General features: G+C 39.2%; 1 protein-coding gene across 9 annotated transcripts in view; it reads left to right on the forward strand.

Annotated features, from left to right (window-relative positions):
• Positions 1–20,736, forward strand: part of GOLGB1 (golgin B1) — a 90,570-nt gene extending 69,834 nt beyond the window's left edge. For all 9 annotated transcript variants that reach the window (XM_072811581.1, XM_072811585.1, XM_072811586.1 and 6 more), the window contains 8 exons: positions 2,491–2,669; positions 9,910–10,075; positions 10,277–10,414; positions 15,884–16,027; positions 16,816–16,913; positions 17,409–17,543; positions 18,975–19,080; positions 19,355–20,736. In XM_072811581.1, the coding sequence (XP_072667682.1) occupies positions 2,491–2,669; positions 9,910–10,075; positions 10,277–10,414; positions 15,884–16,027; positions 16,816–16,913; positions 17,409–17,543; positions 18,975–19,080; positions 19,355–19,489 (1,101 nt within the window). In that variant the 3' untranslated portion in view covers positions 19,490–20,736. The remainder of the gene's footprint in view (positions 1–2,490; positions 2,670–9,909; positions 10,076–10,276; positions 10,415–15,883; positions 16,028–16,815; positions 16,914–17,408; positions 17,544–18,974; positions 19,081–19,354) is intronic.
• The last annotated feature ends 2,142 nt before the right edge of the window (positions 20,737–22,878 follow it).

Consider the following 22,878-nt stretch of genomic DNA (forward strand, 5'->3'; position numbering starts at 1 on the left):
TGTCATCATTTTGTTGGAAGAACTCTTTTGGTAGCTTCCTAAGAAAAGATACAGGGGTGGTAAATTCATTGGAAATGTCTTTTTGTCACTCATATTTGCTTGATAGTTTGGCTGGGTATAGAATTCTAGGCTGAAAATAATTGCCCTTTAAAATTGTGAAGACATTGATCTTTTGCCTTTTATTTTACATTGTAATCAGAAGTCTAAAGCTATTCTGTTTCCTAATCCTTTAAATATGATGTTTCCTTTTCTATTTCTCACTTCTTTCTTGAAATGTCTAGAATTTTTTAGTCCTGTGTATTCTGAAGTTTCGTGACAATATACTTTGATGTGGGTGTATTTTCATTCTTCATTGTGTCTGTTTCTTTGGGTCTAAGAAGTCATATTCATCAATTTTGGGAGATTCTTGTGAATTATGTTTTACCATTTTCCCTGTCCTTTTTCTCTGTTGTCTTTTATTATTTATTTTTTGAAAGCCTGTTATTTAGATATGGGACATTCTGGATTGGATCTATAATTTCTAACCTTTTCTATTTTTTTTCCTATACTTTGGGAAAATTTTCTCACCTTTATTTTTAGAAACCCTTGTTGAGGTTTTCATTTTTGCTATCATGTTCCTAATTTATAAGGATTTCTTTTTTTTCTCTTTCTTGTCACATGGATGTATGTTCTTATCTCTCCAATAATAGTGGTGGTAATTTCATTCTTTGATGTTTTCTTGTAATGAATTTTTCTTTAATATATTTTCTGCAACAGTGTTTCTAATTTCTAATATTCTCTCTTAAATCTTCAAGTGTATTATATTTTTTCCCCTGCTAAACTCTTTTGAATTACTTTTTTTTTTAGCTCTTTCTTCCTATCCTTAATGATAGCCATTCTTCAGGTGAGGGTTAATCCTTGATTCACTCTTCATGTTTAAGTGTAAGGTCTAAAAAGTTTGTGAATGGAGCTTACCAGCTGTGAGTTTGGTGATTGCAAGGTGATCTTGCCAAGCGTTTTGTGGTTAGTGCCTGTGTTGGTATCTTTAGTTCTGCTTGGGCTGGTCAGATTTTCTAGGGAAGACTTCGCATTTCCTGTATGGATGGTAAAGGCCTGGATGCCATCGCTGTCCAAGCTGAGTAGGGGAAAGGTTTCAGAAGGCAGATATTGACCTGATAACCCTTGTTTTAGAGCAGTACCTGTGCCTGGTATTTCATGGTCTGGAGACACTTCTTTTACCTTCTCCAAATAATAAAACTAGTTGTCAGAGTTAACCAAAGGTGCGGAACTGAGGAGAGTATTTAGGGATGCAATTATTTTTTAAGCAGCTTTCATCTAATCCTCCTTATTTCAGCTACCACCTTCTCCCTACCCCCATCACCATCTTCTCCAGAGGTACCTGGTGCTGTTAATTCCTGAGCCTTTTGAAGATTCTGCAGAGTAAGTTCTATTGGTTCTTAGCTTTCCTTATTGCCAGCTTAAGATTTGGCTTTCACAGATCTTTTAAGTCAGATACCACTTATGCATCTGCTTTTCAGCTTTCAAAATTAATTTTGTTGCTGCTGACTCCTCTCTTGTTCTTCCTGTTCTTGTGTTTTGTGCTTATAAAATGATGCCTTTTTTGTAGCTTTATTGATGTTTCAAGAGTGGGTGAAAGAGACGTGTGTTCAAGATCCCTTTTTAATCCAGATGTCCTAACATTTTGTACTGCCAAGCTTTTAATGAGTACTGGGGATAAAGAATTTGAAGATGCACCTGGAATGTAGATAGACAGTTTTGTTAATTAAAGGCTAGTCCATCATCCTTGTACCATCCTCATTGTTATTACCGTCACCATTACTACCATTACCATTAGTTTTCTCATTTAATTCTTATAATCTAACAAGAAATACCATAAGGGAGGTGAGGGAAATTAAGATAAGGGAAATTGTATACGTATGGGAAATTAAAGCTTGGGGCAGGATGTAAGGGAATATGCATAGAGTTACACAACCTATGTGGGCAGGATGTTGGACCCCAAAGCCTAAGTGCTCTTAAACCCACTGGGCCTGGGCATCACTGCCTTCTTTTTATAGTCAACATCAGCTAAGCTAAAATTAAGGTTGATACCCATATAAGAAAGTTTAAAAGCCTAAGTAGGGCACAAGGCTAAATGGAAAGTCAGTCTATATTTACATTTCTTGTTCTGGGGAGTTACCATCCACAAAGAAACTGTAGGTCCTTTAAGTCTGTCCTATATCTGAGCTTTAGATCTAGAGTCAACTTAGGACTTCAGCAGTTCCAAGAATGGTCAGGCCTTGTAGCCTTGATGGTGGCTCTATGGGGGTGATTCCTACCATCCTGGCTACCTGTATTTCACCATTTTAGAGATTCTTGTTGGAAATATGTTAATGAACTTGTTAGGTGCTGGCAATCTGTTGTGGTGTCTGACTCAGTAGGGAGCTGCTGATGACTTACAGCTGGGTAAATGAGATGTGCTGAATTACCCTTTTACTTTCTCTTTGGTTAAAGCTGAAGGAATTGAAGAATCTGCAGCAGCAGTACTTACAGATCAACCAAGAAGTCACAGAGTTACGTCCACTGAAGGCTCGACTTCAGGAGTATCAAGATAAGACAAAAAATTTTCAGATTATGCAAGAAGAGCTAAGGCAAGAAAATATCTCCTGGCAGCATGAGCTGCATCAGCTCAGGTATGATAATCCCTGCTTTTTTGACACTTTTTTTTTAACTTTTTATTATAAAGTTTAGTTTTATAAGAAGTTGCAAAAATAATATAGAGAGCTCCTGTGTACTTTTCATGCAGTTTCCAGCAATGGTAACATCTTACATTCCTGTAGTATACCAAAATCGGGAAATGACAATGAGTACAATTCAAAGACCCTTCTCAGATTTCATCAATTTTGTATTCAAGTGTGTGTGTGTGTGTGGGGGGGGGGGTGGTGTATAGTTCTGTGCAACTTTATCATATATGTAAATATATGTAATCATTACCACTACCAAGCTATACAAGTGCTCCATTACCACAAATAATGTCCCTTTTACTACTAATTTATAGCCATAATCTTCTCCCCCAACAACCTATGTCAACATCCTTAACTCTGGCAACAACTAATTTATTCTCCATCTCTATCATTTTGCCATTTTGAGAATGGTGGGTTTTTTTTTAAAGTTTTTATTTAAATTCCATTTAACATACAGTGTTTTAAGTGGAATCCTACAGTATGTAGCCTTTTGAAATTAGCTTTATTCACACATTATAATGCCCTTGAGGTCCATCAATATTTGTTCATGTATCAATAGTTCATTCTTTTTTATTGATGAATAGGATTCCATGGTATGAATGTACTGCTTTAACTATTTACCCATGAGTGTTGTTTCTGATTTTTAGTTATTAACAAAGCTGCTGTTAAACATTTGTGTATAGGTTTTTATGTGGACCATAAGTTTTCATTTCTCCGAAGTATTTGTCCAGGAATACAAATGCTAGGTTGTATGGTAAGTGTTCAGTTTTTTAAGAAACTAAGATTATGTTCCAGAATAACCATACCATTTTGTATTCTTACCAGCAATATAGGAGTGATCCAGTTTCAGTATCAAATGCTATATCCTTGTCAGCATTTAATATTATAACAGTATTTTAATTTTCAAATATGTATGTCATGCTATCCCAGTGTGGTTTTAATTTGCATAACGGCTAATAAAGTTGAACTTTTTTTATTGTTTATTTGATATCTGTATGTCCTTTTTGATGAGGTATTGGTTTGTGTGTTTTATTCATTTTGTTATTTGGGTTGTTAATTTTTTACTATCGAGTTTTGAGGGCTCTTTATATATCCTAGGTACAAGTTCCTAGTCAGATAGATGGCTTGCAAGTATCTTCTCCCAGTCTACAGTTTATCTTTTCATTTTTTCCAATAAGGTGTTTTTAATTTTGATGAACTCTTAATGATTATTTTTCTCTTCATGCAGATTCAGTAGTTTCTGTTGTTCTGTCTTCATATTCACTGATTCTTGATTCATTCCTTCATCACTTCCATTCTGCTATTGAGCCCATTGAGTTAGCTTTTTATCTTGGATATTGTATTTTTTAGTTCTAAAATTTCTATTCAGTTCTTTATATCTTCTATTTCTTCTCTGAGGTTTTCTCTATTTTTAAAATTTTGTTTCATTTAAATTCAATTTGCCAACATATAGCATAACACCTAGTGCTTTTTTTAATCAAAGAATAGTTAACATACAGTGTTACATAAGTTTCATCTGTATGACATAGTGATTTAACAATTGTATGTATTATGCAGTGCTCACCACAACAAATGTAGTTACCATCTGTCATGATACAAAGTAATTAAAATATTATTGATTATATTTTCTATGGTGAACTTCTAATTCTTGTGATTTATTTTATAACTGAAAGTTTGCACCTTGTTTTGCCCATCCCCCACCTCCCTCTCCTCTGGCAATCACCAATTTTTTGTATGTAGGAGTCCATTTCTTTGTTTTTCAGATTTTACATGTAAGTGAAATCATATGGTATTTATCTTTTTCTGATGTATTTAACTTAGGATAATACCCTCTAGTCCATCCATGTTGTTGTGGACAGCAGATTTTCTTAGTTGAGTAATATTTATGTGTATGTGCACATCCCAGATCTTTATCCATTTATCTATTGCTGTACACTTGAGTTGCTTCTATATCTTGGCTATTGTAAATAATGCTGCATTGAACCTAAGGAATGCATATATGTTTTTTAATTAGTATTTGATTTTCTTTGGGAAAATACTCAGAAGTGGAATTACTGGGTTGTATGGTATTCTATTTTTAATTTTTTGAGGAACCTTCATACTATTTTCCATAGTGACCATACCAATTTACATTCTCAGCAACAGTGCATGAGAGTTCCTTTTTCTCTACATCCTCATCAACACTATTTCTTATCTTTATGATTCTGACTCCTATGAGGTGATAACTTGCTGTGCTTTTGATTTGCATTTCTCTGAAGACTATAATATGAACATATTTTCATGTGTCTATTATCTGTTTATCTTCTTTGGAGAAATGTGTTTTCATTGGTTTTCAGTATGTTAGTAATTGCTTGTTGAAGCATTTTTGCAGTGGCTGCTTTAAAATCCTAGTATAATTCTATAATATATAATTCAACATCTATATCATTTCAGTCTTTTCTCAATCAAGTCATGACTTCCCTGGTTCTTAGTATGATGAGTGATTTTTAGTTGTATCCTGAACATTTTGGAGATTATAAGACTTTAAATATTATTTAAATCCTCTGCTTTAGTAGGCTTCCACTGATACTTTACTGCTAGATGATGGGTGAAGTCCAGTGGACTCCCTACTCAGCCTTCATTGATACCACAGGAGAGGAAGTTCCTTGATACTGCCAGGAAGAGGCAGAAGCCCAGGCTCCCTACCTGTACTCCTTTGACACTACAGTTGAGACGGGAGTACCTCATTACTATTAGGTGAGAGTAGAAGTCCAAGTTCCATACATGCACTCCATTGATACCTTTGGGGGGTTGTGAAGAAAGCCATTATCACAGGGCAGTGGTGAAAGTCCAGGTGCCCCACTCAGTCCTTACAGACACTGCAGGAGGGTGGTTGAGGAGGAGCACCTTGTTACTCGTGGATCGTGCCCAAAGTCCAAACTTCCCTCTTGGCCTCTTCTGATACTACCTCTGCAGGGACAGGGAAGAATGTTTTGTTACCTTGTTATAGGTAGAGGTAGATGTCACCACAGCGGGTTGTGGATGGGACTGATCAGAGTCACCTCTTTTCCATTGAGTCGTGGTGACAATCCAGGGAACACTCTTGGCCTTTTCTGACACCACTCCAACTATGGAACACCTAGTTATCTTTGGGCCAGGATAGAAGTCTAGCTTTTCCACTAGGATTTTGTTGATTGGGCTGTGGTTTTTCCATGATGTTCACCTAGAATAGAGTGATTATTGTCATTAGTATTTCTGTCTCATCAGGCCGCCTATTCCTGATCTTTTGGCAAGAGAGAGCAGACTTTTCTTGGCACTCATTGGTGTTTCCAGGTAGTTGGATTCTTCTTCACCCAATTTGGGATATATAAAATTCAAAAAAGAAAAACCAGTAAATTTACTGCCTTGTCCTTTCTCATGTCCTAGGGCCACTAGTTGGTCCAACTTCTTTCCATCTTTCTAAGTTTTCTGTGTTTGTTTTTATGCATAATCCCCAGAGTTTTCATCTCTACTTAGTGGGAGAAATAAGAAGATATCCATGTCTTCCATCCGGTCCGGATCCACAAATCCAAGCCCTTTTCTTTTAAAGATGAGTAATAGTGCTATATGATATTATTAAAGCAGAAAAAAATTTAAAAAGGACTATAATTCTTGTCAGTTTAAAATTTTTTATTTCTCAAATAAAATTGAAGTTTATTTTCCTCTCATATAAGAAAGTCTGGAGGAAGATAGTCTGGAGGAAAATGGTATAACAGCTCCACAGCAACTCTTTCTGCTCCACTGTCAGCATGCTGCTTTCACCTCTTGGTCCAAGATGACTGCTGGAACTTAAGCTGTTAAATGGACATTCTACACAGAAGGAAAGAAACATAGGAGAAAGGCACAACCCTTTACTTTTAAGACTTACTAGAAGTTTCCATTTAGGATACAATCACACTTAGATCTCATTAGAAGAACTTAGTCACATACATCTAGCTTTTGGGGAGGCTAAGAAATGTGTCTTTATATAGAAATACAGTGTGCCCAGGTAAAAACCAAGGTTCTGTTATTAAGGAGAAGGGGAGGAGCACCTGGGTGGCTCAGGTTTTGATCCTTGGGTCCTAGGATTGAGTCCTGCATCAGGCTCCCTTTAGGGAGCCTGCTTCACCCTCTGCCTATGTTTCTGCCTCTCTCTCTGTGTGTGTCTCATGAATAAATAAATAAAGCCTTTTAAAAAAAAAAAAAAGGGGATGGGAGAATGAGTATGAGTGTTTGAAGTAGACCTTAATGCTCTCTGCCACCTGGTCTCTCATTTGATGTTTTTTTAATTCAGTGTTTCTAACAAATTTGAGCCAAAGAGAAAAGGTAAAGAATAAATGCTTAACAGTATGTAAAAACAAGTGCTGTTGTTGTAGCCTTACTATTGGGACTTCATTGCTGTTTCAAACCCAAAGCTTTCAAAGTTTAGTACAAAAAGGAAAGAATGTTGGAAAGTGCTGCTGACCAAGCAGCATCTGCTTTGTCTCACCTACTGCTACAGGAACCACAGGCAAATGCATACATAGAATACAGGTGGAGTCTAGATTCCTGTCCCGCTTACAGAGGGGCTACCATGATGGCAGATATCAATATAATAATTATTGTAACATTCCTAAGACACCTCTTGATGTACAGACATAAGAGATTTGTTCCTTCATTGATCCTAGATGGCATGCATTTTACTAACATGGCTTTTCAAAATAAAGTTTAAGCCAAGTTTATAGAGCAAAATGCTTTTTTGAATTTGGTGATTTAAATTTTGTGTAGTAAAATTACATTAAAAATTTTTTCATATTTAACATATTTATGGACTTTCTAGTAAGTGAATATATGTCAAACCTATTCCATAGAGTTGACAGCTTCCCCAGATAAATACAAGTACATACATATTTTTAATCAAATGATGATTGAAGGGAAGATAAAAAACTGAATTTTTGCTCTCTGGAAATGCAAATTTCTTCTGTTTATTCTTTCTGGAATTGAACTTCAAGAGAAAAGATGAATTGTTCTCTTTCAGCTTAATTTTTCCCCTGCCAGGGAATAGCTACCCCAATTTTATTCTGTTAGAATCTTTTAGAATCAGTTCATCATCAAGAGATCACAGTTTCAGTTTATCTGCCTCCAGATGCATTGAATTTAGGGACCTCCAGAGATGATTAGAACCACATGGGAGCATCACCTGATGTCTCCCATATTATCTCCAGGTCGTCTGGAACTATAAATATATTAAGTCTCCAGTTACCAGTGTAAACCTAAGAAGAGCTGCATTTTCTGTGGGCACCTCTTCCTCTTTAAATTTTCTCAAAAGGCATTCTGAAAGGATACTTTCTGTATAGAGTTAACTCTTAGAGAAAAGAACAAAGTGATTTCTGGTCTAATGATTTTTTTTTCCCCCTCCTTTGCTGCCCATTTACTTTTCTCTTAGGTTTTCTCTCATTACCTCCACATTTGAGCAATTTTGAAAAAAAGTAAAATTATATCTCAAGTGAATGTGAGTACATTAGTGAAAGGAAAGGAAGATATTTTCACATTTAGAAGGAAGAAGAAAGTGAGGACACAAGTTTGATTCCCTGACTTTAGGACCAGGTTCTTTAGCTGCATAACTTCAGGACCTCTGTCTTCTGCTCTTGATCTGCATGGGGGAAATTAGCTTTTCAAACATGAAAAAACTGGAACATCCTGTTCAGCTTCTGTTAGCTTTGGGATTGGCTTATTAGGAGAGCCTGGATTTATGCCATAACCTTTCTCTTCCCCTCATGTCTACTGATTTGCTTATTCTGTCCTGATTCCTGTGCTCTCTTACATAAGGGGTAAGTATGCTATATCCCTATTACAGCCAAGTTCTGTGAAGTGATCAGCTTTGTTCCTTAGGTCCTATTCTCTATTGAGCATCTCTTTCCACACTATGACAAACTTCCAGAAAAATGGCAGCTTGAAGCTTTTTATGGAAGATTATGATCTTTCTTTGGTCTTCTACTCTTAAAATTTTCTCTTTCATTTTTCACAGACACATCTCAAAGGAAGTATTGAAAATCCTGTGCCTTTTACATGTAGTGGCCTTGTAATAAAATTTTATTTTAATTTCTAAGTTTGGGCTCTCCCTTTTTGAAAAAAATTTAACTGTAATCCAATTCACTTCTTAGCAAAGCAAGATTATTTCATAACAGTTATAAGCCATTTAGAGAAGAAGGGACCGTTTTACTTTATTTCTAGAGTGAAAGACAAAAGAGTCAGATGCAATTCAAATAAAACCTAGTATTATTGGAAAAAATAGAGACACAGGTAGTAAAGAGATGCTGCAGAAATTTGATGACAATCCTACTGAGTTCTTTTAGACAGTATAGAGAGAAGTAGAACTAAAGAATGTGGCAGAGACACAGTTTTTGCTAGCACTACAATAAATGAGCTGGTCAGACAGCAGCCTCCAGTCTTGGCCAAATTTGAGGAATAAATAGAAAGCAGCTCATATTTGTTGGGTGATTGTGATGTGCCAGGCTTTGTGTTTGGTGCCTGACATACAGTGTCTCATTTAATCCTTAGAATAATCCTAAGGAATCAATAGTTTATTCCCATTTTACCAACGAGGCTTAAAGAGATTAAGAAAATTTATTCAGGTCTGATGCCTAGTTTATGATAGAGCCAGCATTTGAACCCAGCTCTTTCAAAACTCTACAGTTGCTCTGGGTAGCATTGCATTTTTGTAACCATGATGTTAGACTGCAACTGGCACTACCTTTCTGAAGAATTAGAGTGGCTTCCCATTGCTTACAGAATGTGGTTTATTTAGCATGCTACTCAGTGCCTCACATGATCGAAACTCACTTCTCCATCTTCGTTTCCTACCCTATCTGCTTTACATGCTATCTGCTACAATTCCAGAATTCCTTGTGTGTGTGTGTGTGTGTGTGTGTGTGTGTGTGTGTGTATTCGTTTTTGTGCCTACTGTTCAATAAGTTCACAGAACCTGGAATGCTTTCCCCTGCAATCATCCTCAGTCCTGCCAGTTGAAATTCTTTTTATTAGTTCAGCTTCATCATCTTGCTGTGCAGTTCAATTTATAATATAAATTTTGCTCTGTGATACATTTTCTTTACTATGTCTCTACAGCCCATAATACTGTTTTGAATTTGTAATTATTCATCCATGTCTCACAAGTATTTTTTTGCCTGTGATTATTTCATGTGTTTTCTAGGATGGAAAAGAGCTCCTGGGAAGCCCAGGAGAGGAGAATCAAGGAGCAGTACCTTATGGCTATCTCAGATAAAGATCAGCAGCTCAGTCATCTGCAGAATCTTATGAGGGAATTGAGATCTCCTTCCTCTCGGACTGAGGCCCTCAAAGTACAGTACCAAAGACAGGTGAGTAATCCCCATGCTGATTGCTACTCAGAGGTAACCACCACCTAGGAAGCATTAGCTTCCTGCAAGCCAAGTGCCCATCTACCACTCTTAGGCAAGTTGTCTTGTGACCTCCTGTGAGGTAGACAGAGTTCATGGAGGGAAGGAATTAAGCATGAACAGCATCAGGAGGATATTTCATTAGTGTTTGTACCCTGGCAGGCATCCCCAGAGACATCGGCATCCCTAGATGGATCACAAAATCTAGTTTATGAGACAGAACTTCTTAGGACTCAGCTCAATGACAGCCTAAAGGAAATTCACCAAAAGGAATTAAGAATTCAGCAACTAAACAGCAAGGTAAGTGTTTCCTGGTAGACTTGAATTCAGTTTCTTATTTCCATGACCAGAGAAGCAAGGAAATAAGTAGAAGCTGATTAAGTCTAGGTTCTAGCTATCACATATCTTTGGATACAGATTTACTTTTCTTGGGGTCTGGATTGCTCACCCCAAAGTACTGGACACAGGGCCATTTCCTTTTCCTTATCCTTGGAGTGTCCTTGGAAGTGATTTGGAGAAATCTATTTAGTAAGAATAAAAAAATCCAACTCTTTTAGGAAGCCTTGTTCCCCAGCATTGTCTCCCTATCTGTACCCCTTGTTAGTAATATTGAAGTAACTCCCCACAAATGCTTCAACACCTTCCTCTCTGATTCCCCCCAGTGTGCAACAGGAAAATGTTTCAGGAAGGAATAAGGAAGCTTTTCAGTTGTGATATTAGAAATAGAGATGAGAAGTCTGCTCTTCATTCCACTCCATTTGTAGCCTTTCTCATTGGTGTCTAATATTCTGGAACTAAAGAAGCCAGCTTTATCCCAAACCCCAGCCATGCCAGTCCAAATACTCTAAGGAAGCATACCAGGAAAGATGGGATATATTTCTGTAGGGAAGAGCCATTTTGCCATCTGGTCTCTAGAGCCAATCTCACCAAGGCAAGATTAAAGAAAATTATTCTTGGATACCTTCTCACATCTCTGTTCTCTCTCTTCATCTGTTCTCTGGCTTCTCTTCCTCCTTCATCTGCCTCTCCTCCCCACCCACTTATGAATCATTATACTCCTGTTGCTCTCTGACTATTCAGAGTATTCTTGAGTGTCACCTCCCTAGTTCTGCCTTCTTCAGAGGAATCCAGCTAGGTAGTTTCTGTTAGAACTAGAAGGGATTTAAGAGGTCATTTAGACTCCAGAATACAAAGATTGTCTTTGAAGAGTTGTGAATGTCCAAAAATTATATACAAATTAGTGTTTGTATAGGTGTGTGCATGTCTGAATCTCTCATCATGAGAACCTGTCAATTCATCAAGGGATCTATGATCCAGAAATGGTAAAGATGGACATGTGGGTGGCTCAGTGGTTGAGCATTTGCCTTTGGCTTAGGTCGTGATCCTGGGATCGAGTCACTCATTAGGCTTCTTCCTGTGAAGAGCCTGCTTCTCCCTCTCCCTATGTCTCTGCCTCTCTCTCTCTCTCTCTCTCTCTCTGTCTCTTGTGAATAAATAACAAAATCTTTTTTTAAAAAATGGTAAAGATAGGTAGGCTGTACAACAGATAGGGAAGCTAAGGTATTAAGGAATTTGCCTAAGGTGTTAGAAGGAGGTCATTCTGAGATAAATATGATAACCTATGTGGAAAAGCACAGTACCTAGCTTATGTAGGAGGTATTTATTAAATGTCAAATTCAACTAATTGAATTGAAGTATCAGAGGCTGATAATGCTATTAACTTTGGCAGAAAATTTGCATTTAAAAAATAGTTTGTTGATTCAAATTAATGGGTATAACTATAGGCCCTTTATTGGGGTAATTGTCTGGGAGTTTTCAAGGGGACTCCAGAGCAGCTCCTATCCACTTCTCCTTCTTGCCATAGACTAGATCCCATTTCATTTTACATTTGCTCTCCTGAAAACCACTGTAAATTACTCTGGGCGTTTGTCTTTCTAGGACAGTATTTTATTTTATTTTATTTATTTTATTTTATTTATTTTAAAGATTTATTTATTTATGAGAGAGAGAGAGAGAGAGAGAGAGGCAGAGACAAAGGAGGAGGGAGAAGCAGGCTCCATGCCGGGAGCCTGATGTGGGACTCAATCCCAGGACTCCAGGATCGCGCTCTGGGCCAAAGGCAGGCGCTAAACCGCTGAGCCACCCAGGGATCCCCTAGGACAGTATTTTAAAATGAAATTTAGGACCCTTAGTAGATGATGAGGTCCTTTTAGTGGGTAGCAACTAAAAAACTTTTAATGTAAATATTTTATTGAAATAAAATATATAAAAAGCATACAAATCATAAATATAGCACAGCATATTTTCACAAAGTGAAGACACCCAATAACGAGTACCCAGATCAAGAATCAGAATATACCAGAACTTCAGAAAGTCTCTTGTCTCCTTTTCTAGTCACCTTAGAACTACAGATACATGGAATCATATATTCTCTTATGTGACTTCATTTATTTTGTGAGATTCATCCATGTTGTTTTAGATGGTGTGATTTTTCCATTCTCAGGCTATATAGCATTGGATTGTAAGCACATACCATAGTTTCTCTCTTATGCTCTTAAAGGACATTAGGATTTTTCCAGTTTGGAGCTATTAAAAGTAGTGCAAATAGTGTTTTTTACAGAACAAAATAAAAGAGATTACAAACAAGTAGGTATTATATAATATAAAGAGTCTATCTTGTTTAGAGAAACTTTAGTTTTAATTACATATACTTATATACTAAGTTCTGGATCATAATCAATGTTATGTTTTCTTTAACAGCTTTATTGAGATATATACTGCATATATTGCTTAAAATACAAGAGACACTACTTTGGGTCACTGTCCTTCTGGGTGAGAAAGAGTTCTTCCTTTAGAAATAAACTGCAAAGAGGCATCTTTATGCATAATGTCATTCATTCACTCACTCCATTCATTCATTCATTCATTCACTCATTCACCAAACAAATAACTATTATTTACCTTCTATGAGGCTGGCCATATGTTAGGATACACAGTGGCCCCTCACGGAGCATAGCATCTGATGAGCTTAGAGCCTCACTCTAAATGGGTGCTAGCTAACTAACAGACTTGCTTCTTGGGTCCAAATGGGATTATAGTAAATGGTCTAGGCATAGAATACTCATCAAGCCACTGCCCTGTTTCTTTCCATGGATACTCAGACTTTATTTATATTTCTTCCAGCGTGGTTGGATGTTTGTATGTAATGCAAACTTAAAAACTTGTAACCTAAAACTTAAAAACAGGAGAGGAATGACTATTAGGATAATGTAGTCTAGATTATTCCCTTCTATTCTGAAGTACAACAGTTTATGAGCTAAAACAGACAAACTCTTCCTTAAAGGCCCGATGGTGAATATTTTAGGTCTGTAGGCTATGCCTCCTGTTACAGCTATTCAGCTCTGCCGTTCTGTCTCAAAAGCAGCCACAGATGGTATGTAAACAAACAGAGCAGTCATATTCTAATAAAACCAATTTACAAAAAAAAAAAAAAAAAAAAAAAGAAAAGAAAAGAAAAGAAAAAAGACTAAACCCTGGATCATAGTTTGCCAACACCTAAACTATAGGGATCTTTATCTAATCCTAAATAGAATAATGTGAACAGTATAAAAGGTGGTTTATAGGAGGGCAGCTTATAAACAATTAGACCTCTCCAGTTAAGGGGGTTTTTGCTTCCAATGATTTTTACATATCTATCCTTTCTCCTTTAAATTTGTATAGGAAAAAAAGTATTGTATTTTCAATACTGAGGAATTTTTTGGTTTTTGTTTTGGGAGGTTTTTTTGGTAGCCTTTGGACTGTTCATTGCGGCCAGGAAAATTAACTTTCATCTCTCAGAGTTGTCATTATACCCAGTAATTGTCATGTCTACCCCTGTCTTCAAATTAGTATTGCTTCTCAAACATTTATATTCTTTTCTTTACCAACTGCTCCTGCTCCCCCTAAAACCCATAACCTGCTTCACTTCCCTTACTGAACCCTCAGATGGGATGCCATCAGTAGTAGGCAGAGCTCTAGACTTGGAACCAAGAACCATAGTTGAGTCCTGGTCTGTCATCTATGAGCCACATGATATTGGGCAAGTCACTGCTCATTTCTTTTTTTGTTTGTCATTTGTGAATGGGGACAGAAATCAAACATCTACCTCTCTCAAATAAGATGATACTTTAAAAAATGCTTTGTAAACTGAAAATTATTCTTCAGAGGTAAGGTTATTCATTGTGATTTTCATTCTATCTATGAAAATATTTTTGTTATGCCATGTAGATTCTTATTTTAGTTTTCTGTATGCATCAAATGTCCTTCCCAGTCTGTCAGAGTATCTCTAGAAAGATTTATCTTCTCTGAACATTGAGTCAACTTTTTTTTTTTTTAATTTAAATTCAAGTTAGTAGGGTGCCTCAGCTCAGTTGGTTGAGTATCTGCCTCTGGCTTAGGTCATGGTCCCAGGATCTGGTCCCGGGATTGAGCCCTGCATTAGCTCCCTACTCAGCAGGGAGCCTGTTTCTGTCTCTCCTCCCTGCTTGTACTATCTTGGTCGCTATCTCTATATCTCTCTCTCAAATAAGTAAATAAAATCTTTTAAAAAAGAATTCAAGTTAGTGAACCTACAATATATTTTAGTTTCAGAGGTAGAATTTAGCGATTTATCAGTTGCACATGACACCCATGTGCACTACATCAAGTGCCCTCCTTAATGCCCATCACCCAGTTACCCCATCCCTTCACCCATCTCCCCTCCAGCAACTTTCATCAACTTTTTTTACACAAATATTAACCCAGAATACTTACAAAAAGAATACTTGGGAAAAGATTGAACATGCATCCAGTTACAGCAGTTTCCCTTTACCTCATGCATACAATCCTACAGTAGGTACTTTGGAGAGATATCTTTATGATTGTTGATGTTTCTGGATGTTAATCATAACTAGAACTTGAAACTTGACAGCCTGCAAGTAAGGAATTAGATTTCTAGTTCCAGGGAACTGAATTAAAATCACTGGCTAGGAGTTATGGTGGGTAAATTTTTCACTCAATATAAAAAATAATCTTCTGTTTTTGACATGGTGAAAAATGCTTGGAGTGCTTTGTCAAGAGGTGAGCACCTCTGATGCTGGACATGTTTAAGGAAAGACTGAATAGCTAACTGTTGCTCAGGTAGTAGAAGAAGATCCTGCTTTGAGCAACTAACATTTTTCCACCTGTGAGTTTGCACTGCACCGAGTGTAGTTTTTTACATGTATACAGGCAATTTAGGATTTCTTCTGTTTCTTTCCCCTACCACACATTACAATTTCTTTTTCTACAGAAATTTCTTGGTGACTTGTAACTCTCTATAGCACTGAAGAGTCTCCCCAGTAGTATGGTTGTATGAATTTCTAGGTGACAGCTCTATCTCATATTGAGTTCTAAGGATCATAGCCGTTTCTTAGTAATTTCATCTTGGACTCAGGCTTTCTCCTCTTACATAGTTAGGATAGTTTATGCTCTCAGATTGCTTGTGGGATTCTTTGTGGTTTCCCAGTTAGTGTACTAGGAACCACAAATAAAGTTTCCTACTACTCCAGAATTATTTTCCTTTTCAGTTGAAAAATTCTGAGTTTCCTCACTTTGAAGGAAACACACACAATACTGTTGTTACCATTATTGAAATAAAGATCCTGCATTAAAAAAAAAAATTAGAACTTTCAAACTCAGGAGAGTCTTCCTAAGCACTGCTTGCTGTGAAACAGTCCAAAGGGGTGGTGCTCAACTTCTGCTCTGTTTCAGTTTTCTCAGCTACTTGAAGAGAAAAATACCCTTTCAATTCAGCTCTGCGATACCAGTCAGAGCCTTCGTGAGAACCAGCAGCACTACACTGACCTTTTTAATCACTGCGCAGTCTTGGAGAAGCAGGTCCAGGAGCTTCAAGCGGTGAGCAAGAAGGCTGGGAAAAGTGTCAGAAGTAGAGTGCAAATGGTAAAACAGAAAGAGCATCATGGAAGAGGCTGGTGCCGTAGGCTGAAGATTAACTATGTGTGATGGAGGAAAGTCAGAGAAGAATGTTTCCTGAATTGGAATAAGGCCTAGAAAAATCAAGGCGGGAAGGAATTAGAAGGAAAAACATCACTGAAATAGTGGGAGAGAAATAAAAAAGTGAACGGGAAACAGTGATGACTAAGGCTTTTGGAAGTCTGACATTCAGACTGTGGATTTTGCTTCAAGAAATTAGAAAGCTGTAGAAAGATTTGGCACTGAGAAGCAAAATAGGTGGGACTGTTGACACAGTGGAGCAGGAGTGCACTGCTGAAGCAGAGGTGGGGAGTGAGAATTAGTGTTGAGATGAATAGGACAGGGAAAGAAGAGGTTTTGGAGGAACAGTTGAACAAGGGAAAGATCCAAGTAGCCTCTGGAAAACCTATGAGCCTCTGCTAGAAGAAAGCAAATAAGCTTTTACACTTTTGAGTGGTAAGCCTTTCAACTTTTAAGAGGAGAGATTCAAAAATGAGAATCAGGAGAAAATCTAATAAAGAGTTTTAGGTAAGAGATTCATCTCATAGAGCAGAAGATTCTCATTTCTGACTCTGCACTTGGAAGAGGGTGGCAAGTGGGTATTTCCTCTCTAAGGTGTCTCATTCTCTTTGGTGTTCCATGAGTTCTCATTTTGCCCATGCAGTTTCTTAAGCTCTTTCATCACTGAATTACTAAACTTACTCTTCTAGGGGCCACTGAATATAGATGTTGCTCCAGGAGCTCCCCAGGAAAAGAATGGAGCTCACAGGAAGAGTGATCCTGAAGAACTGAAGGAGCCACAGCTAAGGTAGAGGAACAGCCCACAACTGTAGCACTTGCACTGTGTGTACACAAATGGGCAGTCATCTAGATGGACCCGGAGCCCAGTGAATGTATTTAATGTCTTCTTATTGGCCTCACAGGATTGATGTGAGGATTAAATAGTAACAATTTAGTAAATCGGTAAAGTTGAAAAGTTTGTAGAACAAAAGCAAGCACAGCAGTGCACACGTGTGCCCACCTGTACACACACATGCATACCCCACTAATCCTGTGATGCTCAAATGAAAGCTAACACAGTCAGTCCCTAAAATCTCTTAAGGCATTTTCTGCAGCTTATTTTGACAACTATGATTTTAAAATGTTCTCTTTTTAAAATCCTTTCCTTTTTCTGTTTTTTTTTGTGTTTGTACAAACTTCTAGACATTTTCCTGCTTTATCACCTTGTGAAGACTTCAGATCGCTTGTATCAGCAACTTGTTCTGCATCTGCTGATGCTGTTTATTGTCCTTTTATTTTGAAGCTTTTCAGAAGCCCAGCAGCAGCTGTGCAACACTAAACAGGAGATGAACGAACTGAGGAAGCTGCTAGAAGAAGAACGGGACCAAAGAGTGGCTGCTGAGACTGCCCTCTCCGTGGCCGAGGAGCATATCCGGCGGTAAAGGACTGTGGGAGATAGCCTCTGTTCACTTCTGAGTCTTTCTGATTACACTGTGCACATTTCAGCGGCCAGACTTGGGAGTCATCAGGATCTAGTTCCCATCTTGAGTTGGGTGCTACAGGGAGTTTGGGGTCAAGACAAGCCATATTAATCCAAGCTTAGCCCCTCCACGGTGTCCTCTTTGGGTCTGGTGCAGAAAGCAAATTTAGGTAGCTGATCACATGCTGCCTGCCTAGGCCCCATACTGCCATTCTCATGTTAGAGCTTCATTCACCTGTACTCTGTGGTGTATGTGGAACTCAGTGGATTATTTATTTATTTATTTATTTATTTATTTATTTGGACTTGTTATTTAAAAGTAGCCAATGCTGTTTGGTTTTCCAGTATTTACAGACGTTTCATTTTTCCTCGGCCTAACCTACAGAAGTTGTCAGACTGACCCTCGTAGTGCCAGACTGTGCTGTCCCCAGGCCAAGGTGGCCCCAGAAAAGCTTATCTTCTGGAGGAACAGACACAGAAGGTGTACTGTGCAGTCAGCTTGGCTCTCAGAGGAAAACTGGCAGGATGGAGCTAGGCTGTGCTCACTCAGCTTCTCCTCTCAGACTCACAAATCAACTTAAAGTGTTCTTTCTCTCTGGGAGAAAACTCTGTGACCTGCAAAAAGAGGCCAGGAGTGTTAGGCTAACAGACGTCCCTTCATTTGGAGGAGTGAAGAGTTCCATCCTTTCCAACATGATTAAAAAGTACATCCCTATAGGCAAATGTTTGTTCAGACATGCTGTGTTACCTGCAGCCCCTTTAATGCAGTTCATGTTTTCGTGAGAAACCATTGAGTGGATAAAGGCAACTTCTTCATTAAATGGAGAAGTTTCAATATTAAACAAATCAGCAAAAAATGAAGAAGGAAGCAGTAGAGGCAGCCAGTTCAGTTTAATTCTAAGAACCCCACAAATACCTTTTTTGGATGCTTTTGCCTGTTAGCCTTTAGTAAATGAAAAAAGAATTTATTGAGTTTCTCTGGTGTATTGGATAAAAAGAACATGGGATTTAGAGACAAACCTGAGTTTTTAATTCTGGCTCTACCTCTTACTGGCCGTGCCACCATGGGTAAGACATTTTACTTCTTTAAGCCTTCCTTTGAAGATATTAACACCAACCTCAAACCTGAGGATGAAATGTATGTACAGCACCCAATCCAGCATCTGCTACATAATAGGCATTAATTCCTAGTAGTTATCGTCCCCTTTTGCTGCTGCTGAAAGAAACTTCTCCACCTGCACACTGCCCGAATGGGGGTAGGACCTCTGTGAGCAGCCTTTGCCGCAAGTCTCTTATGCCACAGCACGTGGCAAGATGACTGGGAAGACTTCACCTGATCAGCTGCTCGTGCCATGAACCAAGCCATGCCTCTTTTTTTTCTCACCCCAGGTTGGAGCACAGTGAATGGGACTCCGCCCGGTCTCCCATCATTGGCTCCTGCGGCACTCAGGAGCAGGCACTGTTGATAGATCTTACAAGCAGCACTTGTCGAAGGGTAAGAAGGAGGGGAAGTGCAAAGAGAGGGTACTATACTGTATCATGGGCCTGGCTGCATTGAGGGCAAAGGGTCAAGGAAGAGAAAGATAGAAGTCCAGGCACTGAGGATCTCAGAGTAGAAGGGTGTGGAAGGTTGGAGGAACCTAGTAGAGTTGGCCAAGTGACCCTGAGGGGACTTGCTCTCGGGATACCTCTTTCCTGCAGTGTTAGGCAAAGGGAAAGGGACATACCCCGTCGTGTAAAACTCTCTGACTTTCAGATTTTTCTTTCAGACCCGGAGTGGTGCTGGATGGAAGCGAGTCCTGCGTTCACTCTGTCATTCCCGGACCCGAGTGCCACTGCTAGCAGCCATCTACTTCCTGATGGTTCACGTCCTGCTCATTCTATGTTTCACAGGCCATCTATAAACTGAATTCTCACCTTTTTGACTACCCCCTCAGAACCTGGAATTCCCTTACAACTAACATCAAAATCATCAATTCTAGTGGAATAGTCTTCCCACTTACAGGTCCTCTCTCCAACTCTCCACAGAAAGTGCCTGCACAAACAGAGGTGGATGTGAGCCCAGGGCAGAGCTGCAGGGACCAGCGAGTCTGCTTTCTTTTACTGCTCAGGGCCTGAACACTTCTGCATAATCTGGGGAAGCCGCACAGTTGGTCATTGAGCCCAGGATTTGTTCAGATTTTGCAGGGCCCTGATTTTTTGTGGTCCTGTGAAAAATGCTGAGGAATGCCTCTCAGCTTAGAAGATGGTTCAAATAAACCTAATAATCTGTAGTCCAGTATCATTTCAACTGATACTTTCTTTGCCTCATTTACCTTCTATTTTCTCCTGCTTCAGAAGGAAGGTGGGCCTGCCATAAACAAAATTCTGGGGGACAGTATCTCACAGAATAGCTGATTAGGTCTCTTGCAAAATAGGATGGGAGCTAAAGAACTCTCCAGGGGCTTTGGCTGTCAGATCACAGGGTAGGACAGCATCTCCTTCCCTGGCTGTTCAGACATAACTGGAGTTAGATTTGTGGTCGTGGACTATGAGGACAGGAGCCTATTGTGTATGCCCTGATCACAAGTATGCTAAGATAGTAAATGGCCCATGCCTCTCCCTTCACTGAAAGGAAGAGCTGGCTCTGGACAGTGGGAATCAGATTCATGTCATTCCTGTGTTGGCTGGGTATGCCTTGAATGTGGGCCCTAAAGCGCTCACTAGGGTCTAGTCCAAGGTGAGGTGCCTGACTGGTCTGATGACCACTCCTAGCTTGTGGATGTTCTAAGCTGTTCTGCTATTGGTGACAGTTACTCCAGTTTCTCAGCCCAGAGTCATCTGCCCTCTATGGTAACAGGGCTGAGGAAAGTGGAGAGTGATACAGAGAAGACAAAATATCTGAATCTAAGCCTGAGAATGGCAGCCAGGGTTGAATTCCGTTTGTGCCTGTTCCCTGCCTCCCCTTGCCCCACCCTTAGCTGCTGGTTATTTTCTCATTATGCACATAGTGTGTCCCTGCCTGCTCTTCCCACCCAAAGAAGAGAGAAAACCGGTGGACTGATTGATCTGCTGTGATTCTTTGTTATGTGGTGACCAAATCTTGGTCAGAGCAATCCAGGAACTTTCCTGAACAACTGTAAAATAATAAAATTATTTTCAGAATCAAAAATTGTGGCAGCGTGTACATGTGTATGAGTGTATGTATACACAGGGGTCTTTGTACAAGTGCCTGTGTGCCATGCTGGGGAAGGAAGGTACATAGGGGGAGGGGGGCAGGGCAGCCAGGGATGGATTCAGGGTAGTGACCTCTACCTATTCAGGCTTCCTTCTGCCTGCCCGCACCAGTTAATGGCGGCATGTGTCATTAGACCCCAGGGTAATGAAGTGGAATGAGGAAATTCATTCTAGTACTGAGCCAAACAAACTGGCCTTAAGGCCTGAGATTCATGCCGTTGGGGCCTGGGCCTGAGAGAATGCTTATCTTTTTTTTTTTTTTTTTTTTAAATTTTTTTTAAAGATTTTATTTATTTATTCATGATAGTCACACAGAGAGAGATTGAGAGGCAGAGACACAGGCAGAGGGAGAAGCAGGCTCCATGCAGGGAGCCCGATGTGGGATTCGATCCCGGGTCTCCAGGATCGCGCCCTGGGCCAAAGGCAGGCGCCAAACCGCTGCGCCACCCAGGGATCCCGAGAATGCTTATCTGATGTATACTGAAACATCAGACCCCTAAGAATCCGTGTGGGTGGGCCTGGGGCGGGGGAGGGAAGTCTAATAGGGTATAGCAGAATAAGCAGTACTGTAATTTTTATATTAAGTTGCTGGCTAGGAAAAGCTAACTTTATCAAAGTACAGTAAGTGAATTGCACTAAGGTTTTCTGGCCCCAAAGCCCATGCTGTTTCCATGTGCTGTAATTTCGCTGTCTCATTAGAAATGGATGTGGGACATTTGCGAAGGAGAAAGAAGGTTTCTTGGTGTCCTCTCTGATGAAATTCTATGGTTTCTCTAAAGAACTGTCTGGTTGGTGTGTCACAATATCTGGTCTGATCATTCCCCTTTTTGATACTGAATTCAGATTCCAAGTGATCTAAAAGATCTTTTCCCCCTCTACAAAATTTGCTGTTCCTTAAAATAATTTTAGTGCCGCCACAATAAGTAGGTCATGAAGTAGGGAAGAAGAATACACTACCACCGCCCCCACTAAACTGGCAGAGAATCCTTAAGAAGTGACTGAAGTCTTAGTATTTCCAATGCAGAAATCACCTCCGCTGTATCTCAGACCACTCTCATCTAGTCTTCTTGAGTCCACTGAGGAACTCAAAACTGAGCAAATCAGATCGGAACTCCACCTCGGCAGGGTTAGGAGAGACCAGGTCAGATATAGTAACAAACACTCCCAAGTTTTAGTAGCTAAAACAGCAAAGATTACTATTTAGTTACTTGTGTTGTCATCATTCTCGGTTGGGGGACCCTCTCACTTGGTGACCCAGGCTGCCAGAGGAGCCGTTCGAGAGCTGCAGTTTGCCTTGCTGAGCAGTGGGCAGAAGAGCACAACAAAGCTTGCACTGTCTTAAAGTTTCCACTGGAAAGTGATGTATTTCACTTTTCACATTTAATTGGCCAGAATAAGTCACCTGAGCAAGTCGGACTTCAAGAGGGAAGGGAGGGGCTGCAAATCTTGAGCAGTAATACAAGATGCCACAAAACCTTCCCCCATCTGGTACTATCTAGTTCTTTCAGACTTCCTGCTAACTAGAACCAAATCTTTCAACTAGTTATTAGCTCAGACTCCTCATTATCCCCTAAATAATCTCTGAAACTTTCCCCCTCCATGTCTTGCCTTTCCCCTGTGACTTACTGTCTTCTAATTCAACCGATCAGTGTTTATTTGAATATCTGTATGCAAATCCCAGTTCTAAGTGCTATGGCTAATGTAGAATTGAGTTTCTTTTTAAATCTTACCCTTCAAAATCCACATAAAAATCACTTTTTCCCACTTAGTCTTTCTTGATTATTTCACACCAATTACTTTTACCACAAATTCCTTATAACAGATGTAACTGCCCACCCATTTAGGACATGAATGCTGCTCTACAGGCTTCTTTTCTGTATTTTCTGGTTGAATGTGTTGCATCCCTGATGAGATATAAACTCTTAAGAGTAAGACCAGCATTTTTCATAACTTCCCTGTGACTCTCAGAACCTTGCAAAAGACTAGGCACGGAGGCAGAGGCATTTAATCCCTTTTTTTTTTTTTTTTTTTTTAAGTGCCTAAGCAGAAGGAACTGACTCAAACTTCAGGAAGTAGC

Source organism: Canis lupus, chromosome 35, assembly GCF_048164855.1.
Source record: "Canis lupus baileyi chromosome 35, mCanLup2.hap1, whole genome shotgun sequence".
NCBI classification, from domain to species: domain Eukaryota; kingdom Metazoa; phylum Chordata; class Mammalia; order Carnivora; family Canidae; genus Canis; species Canis lupus.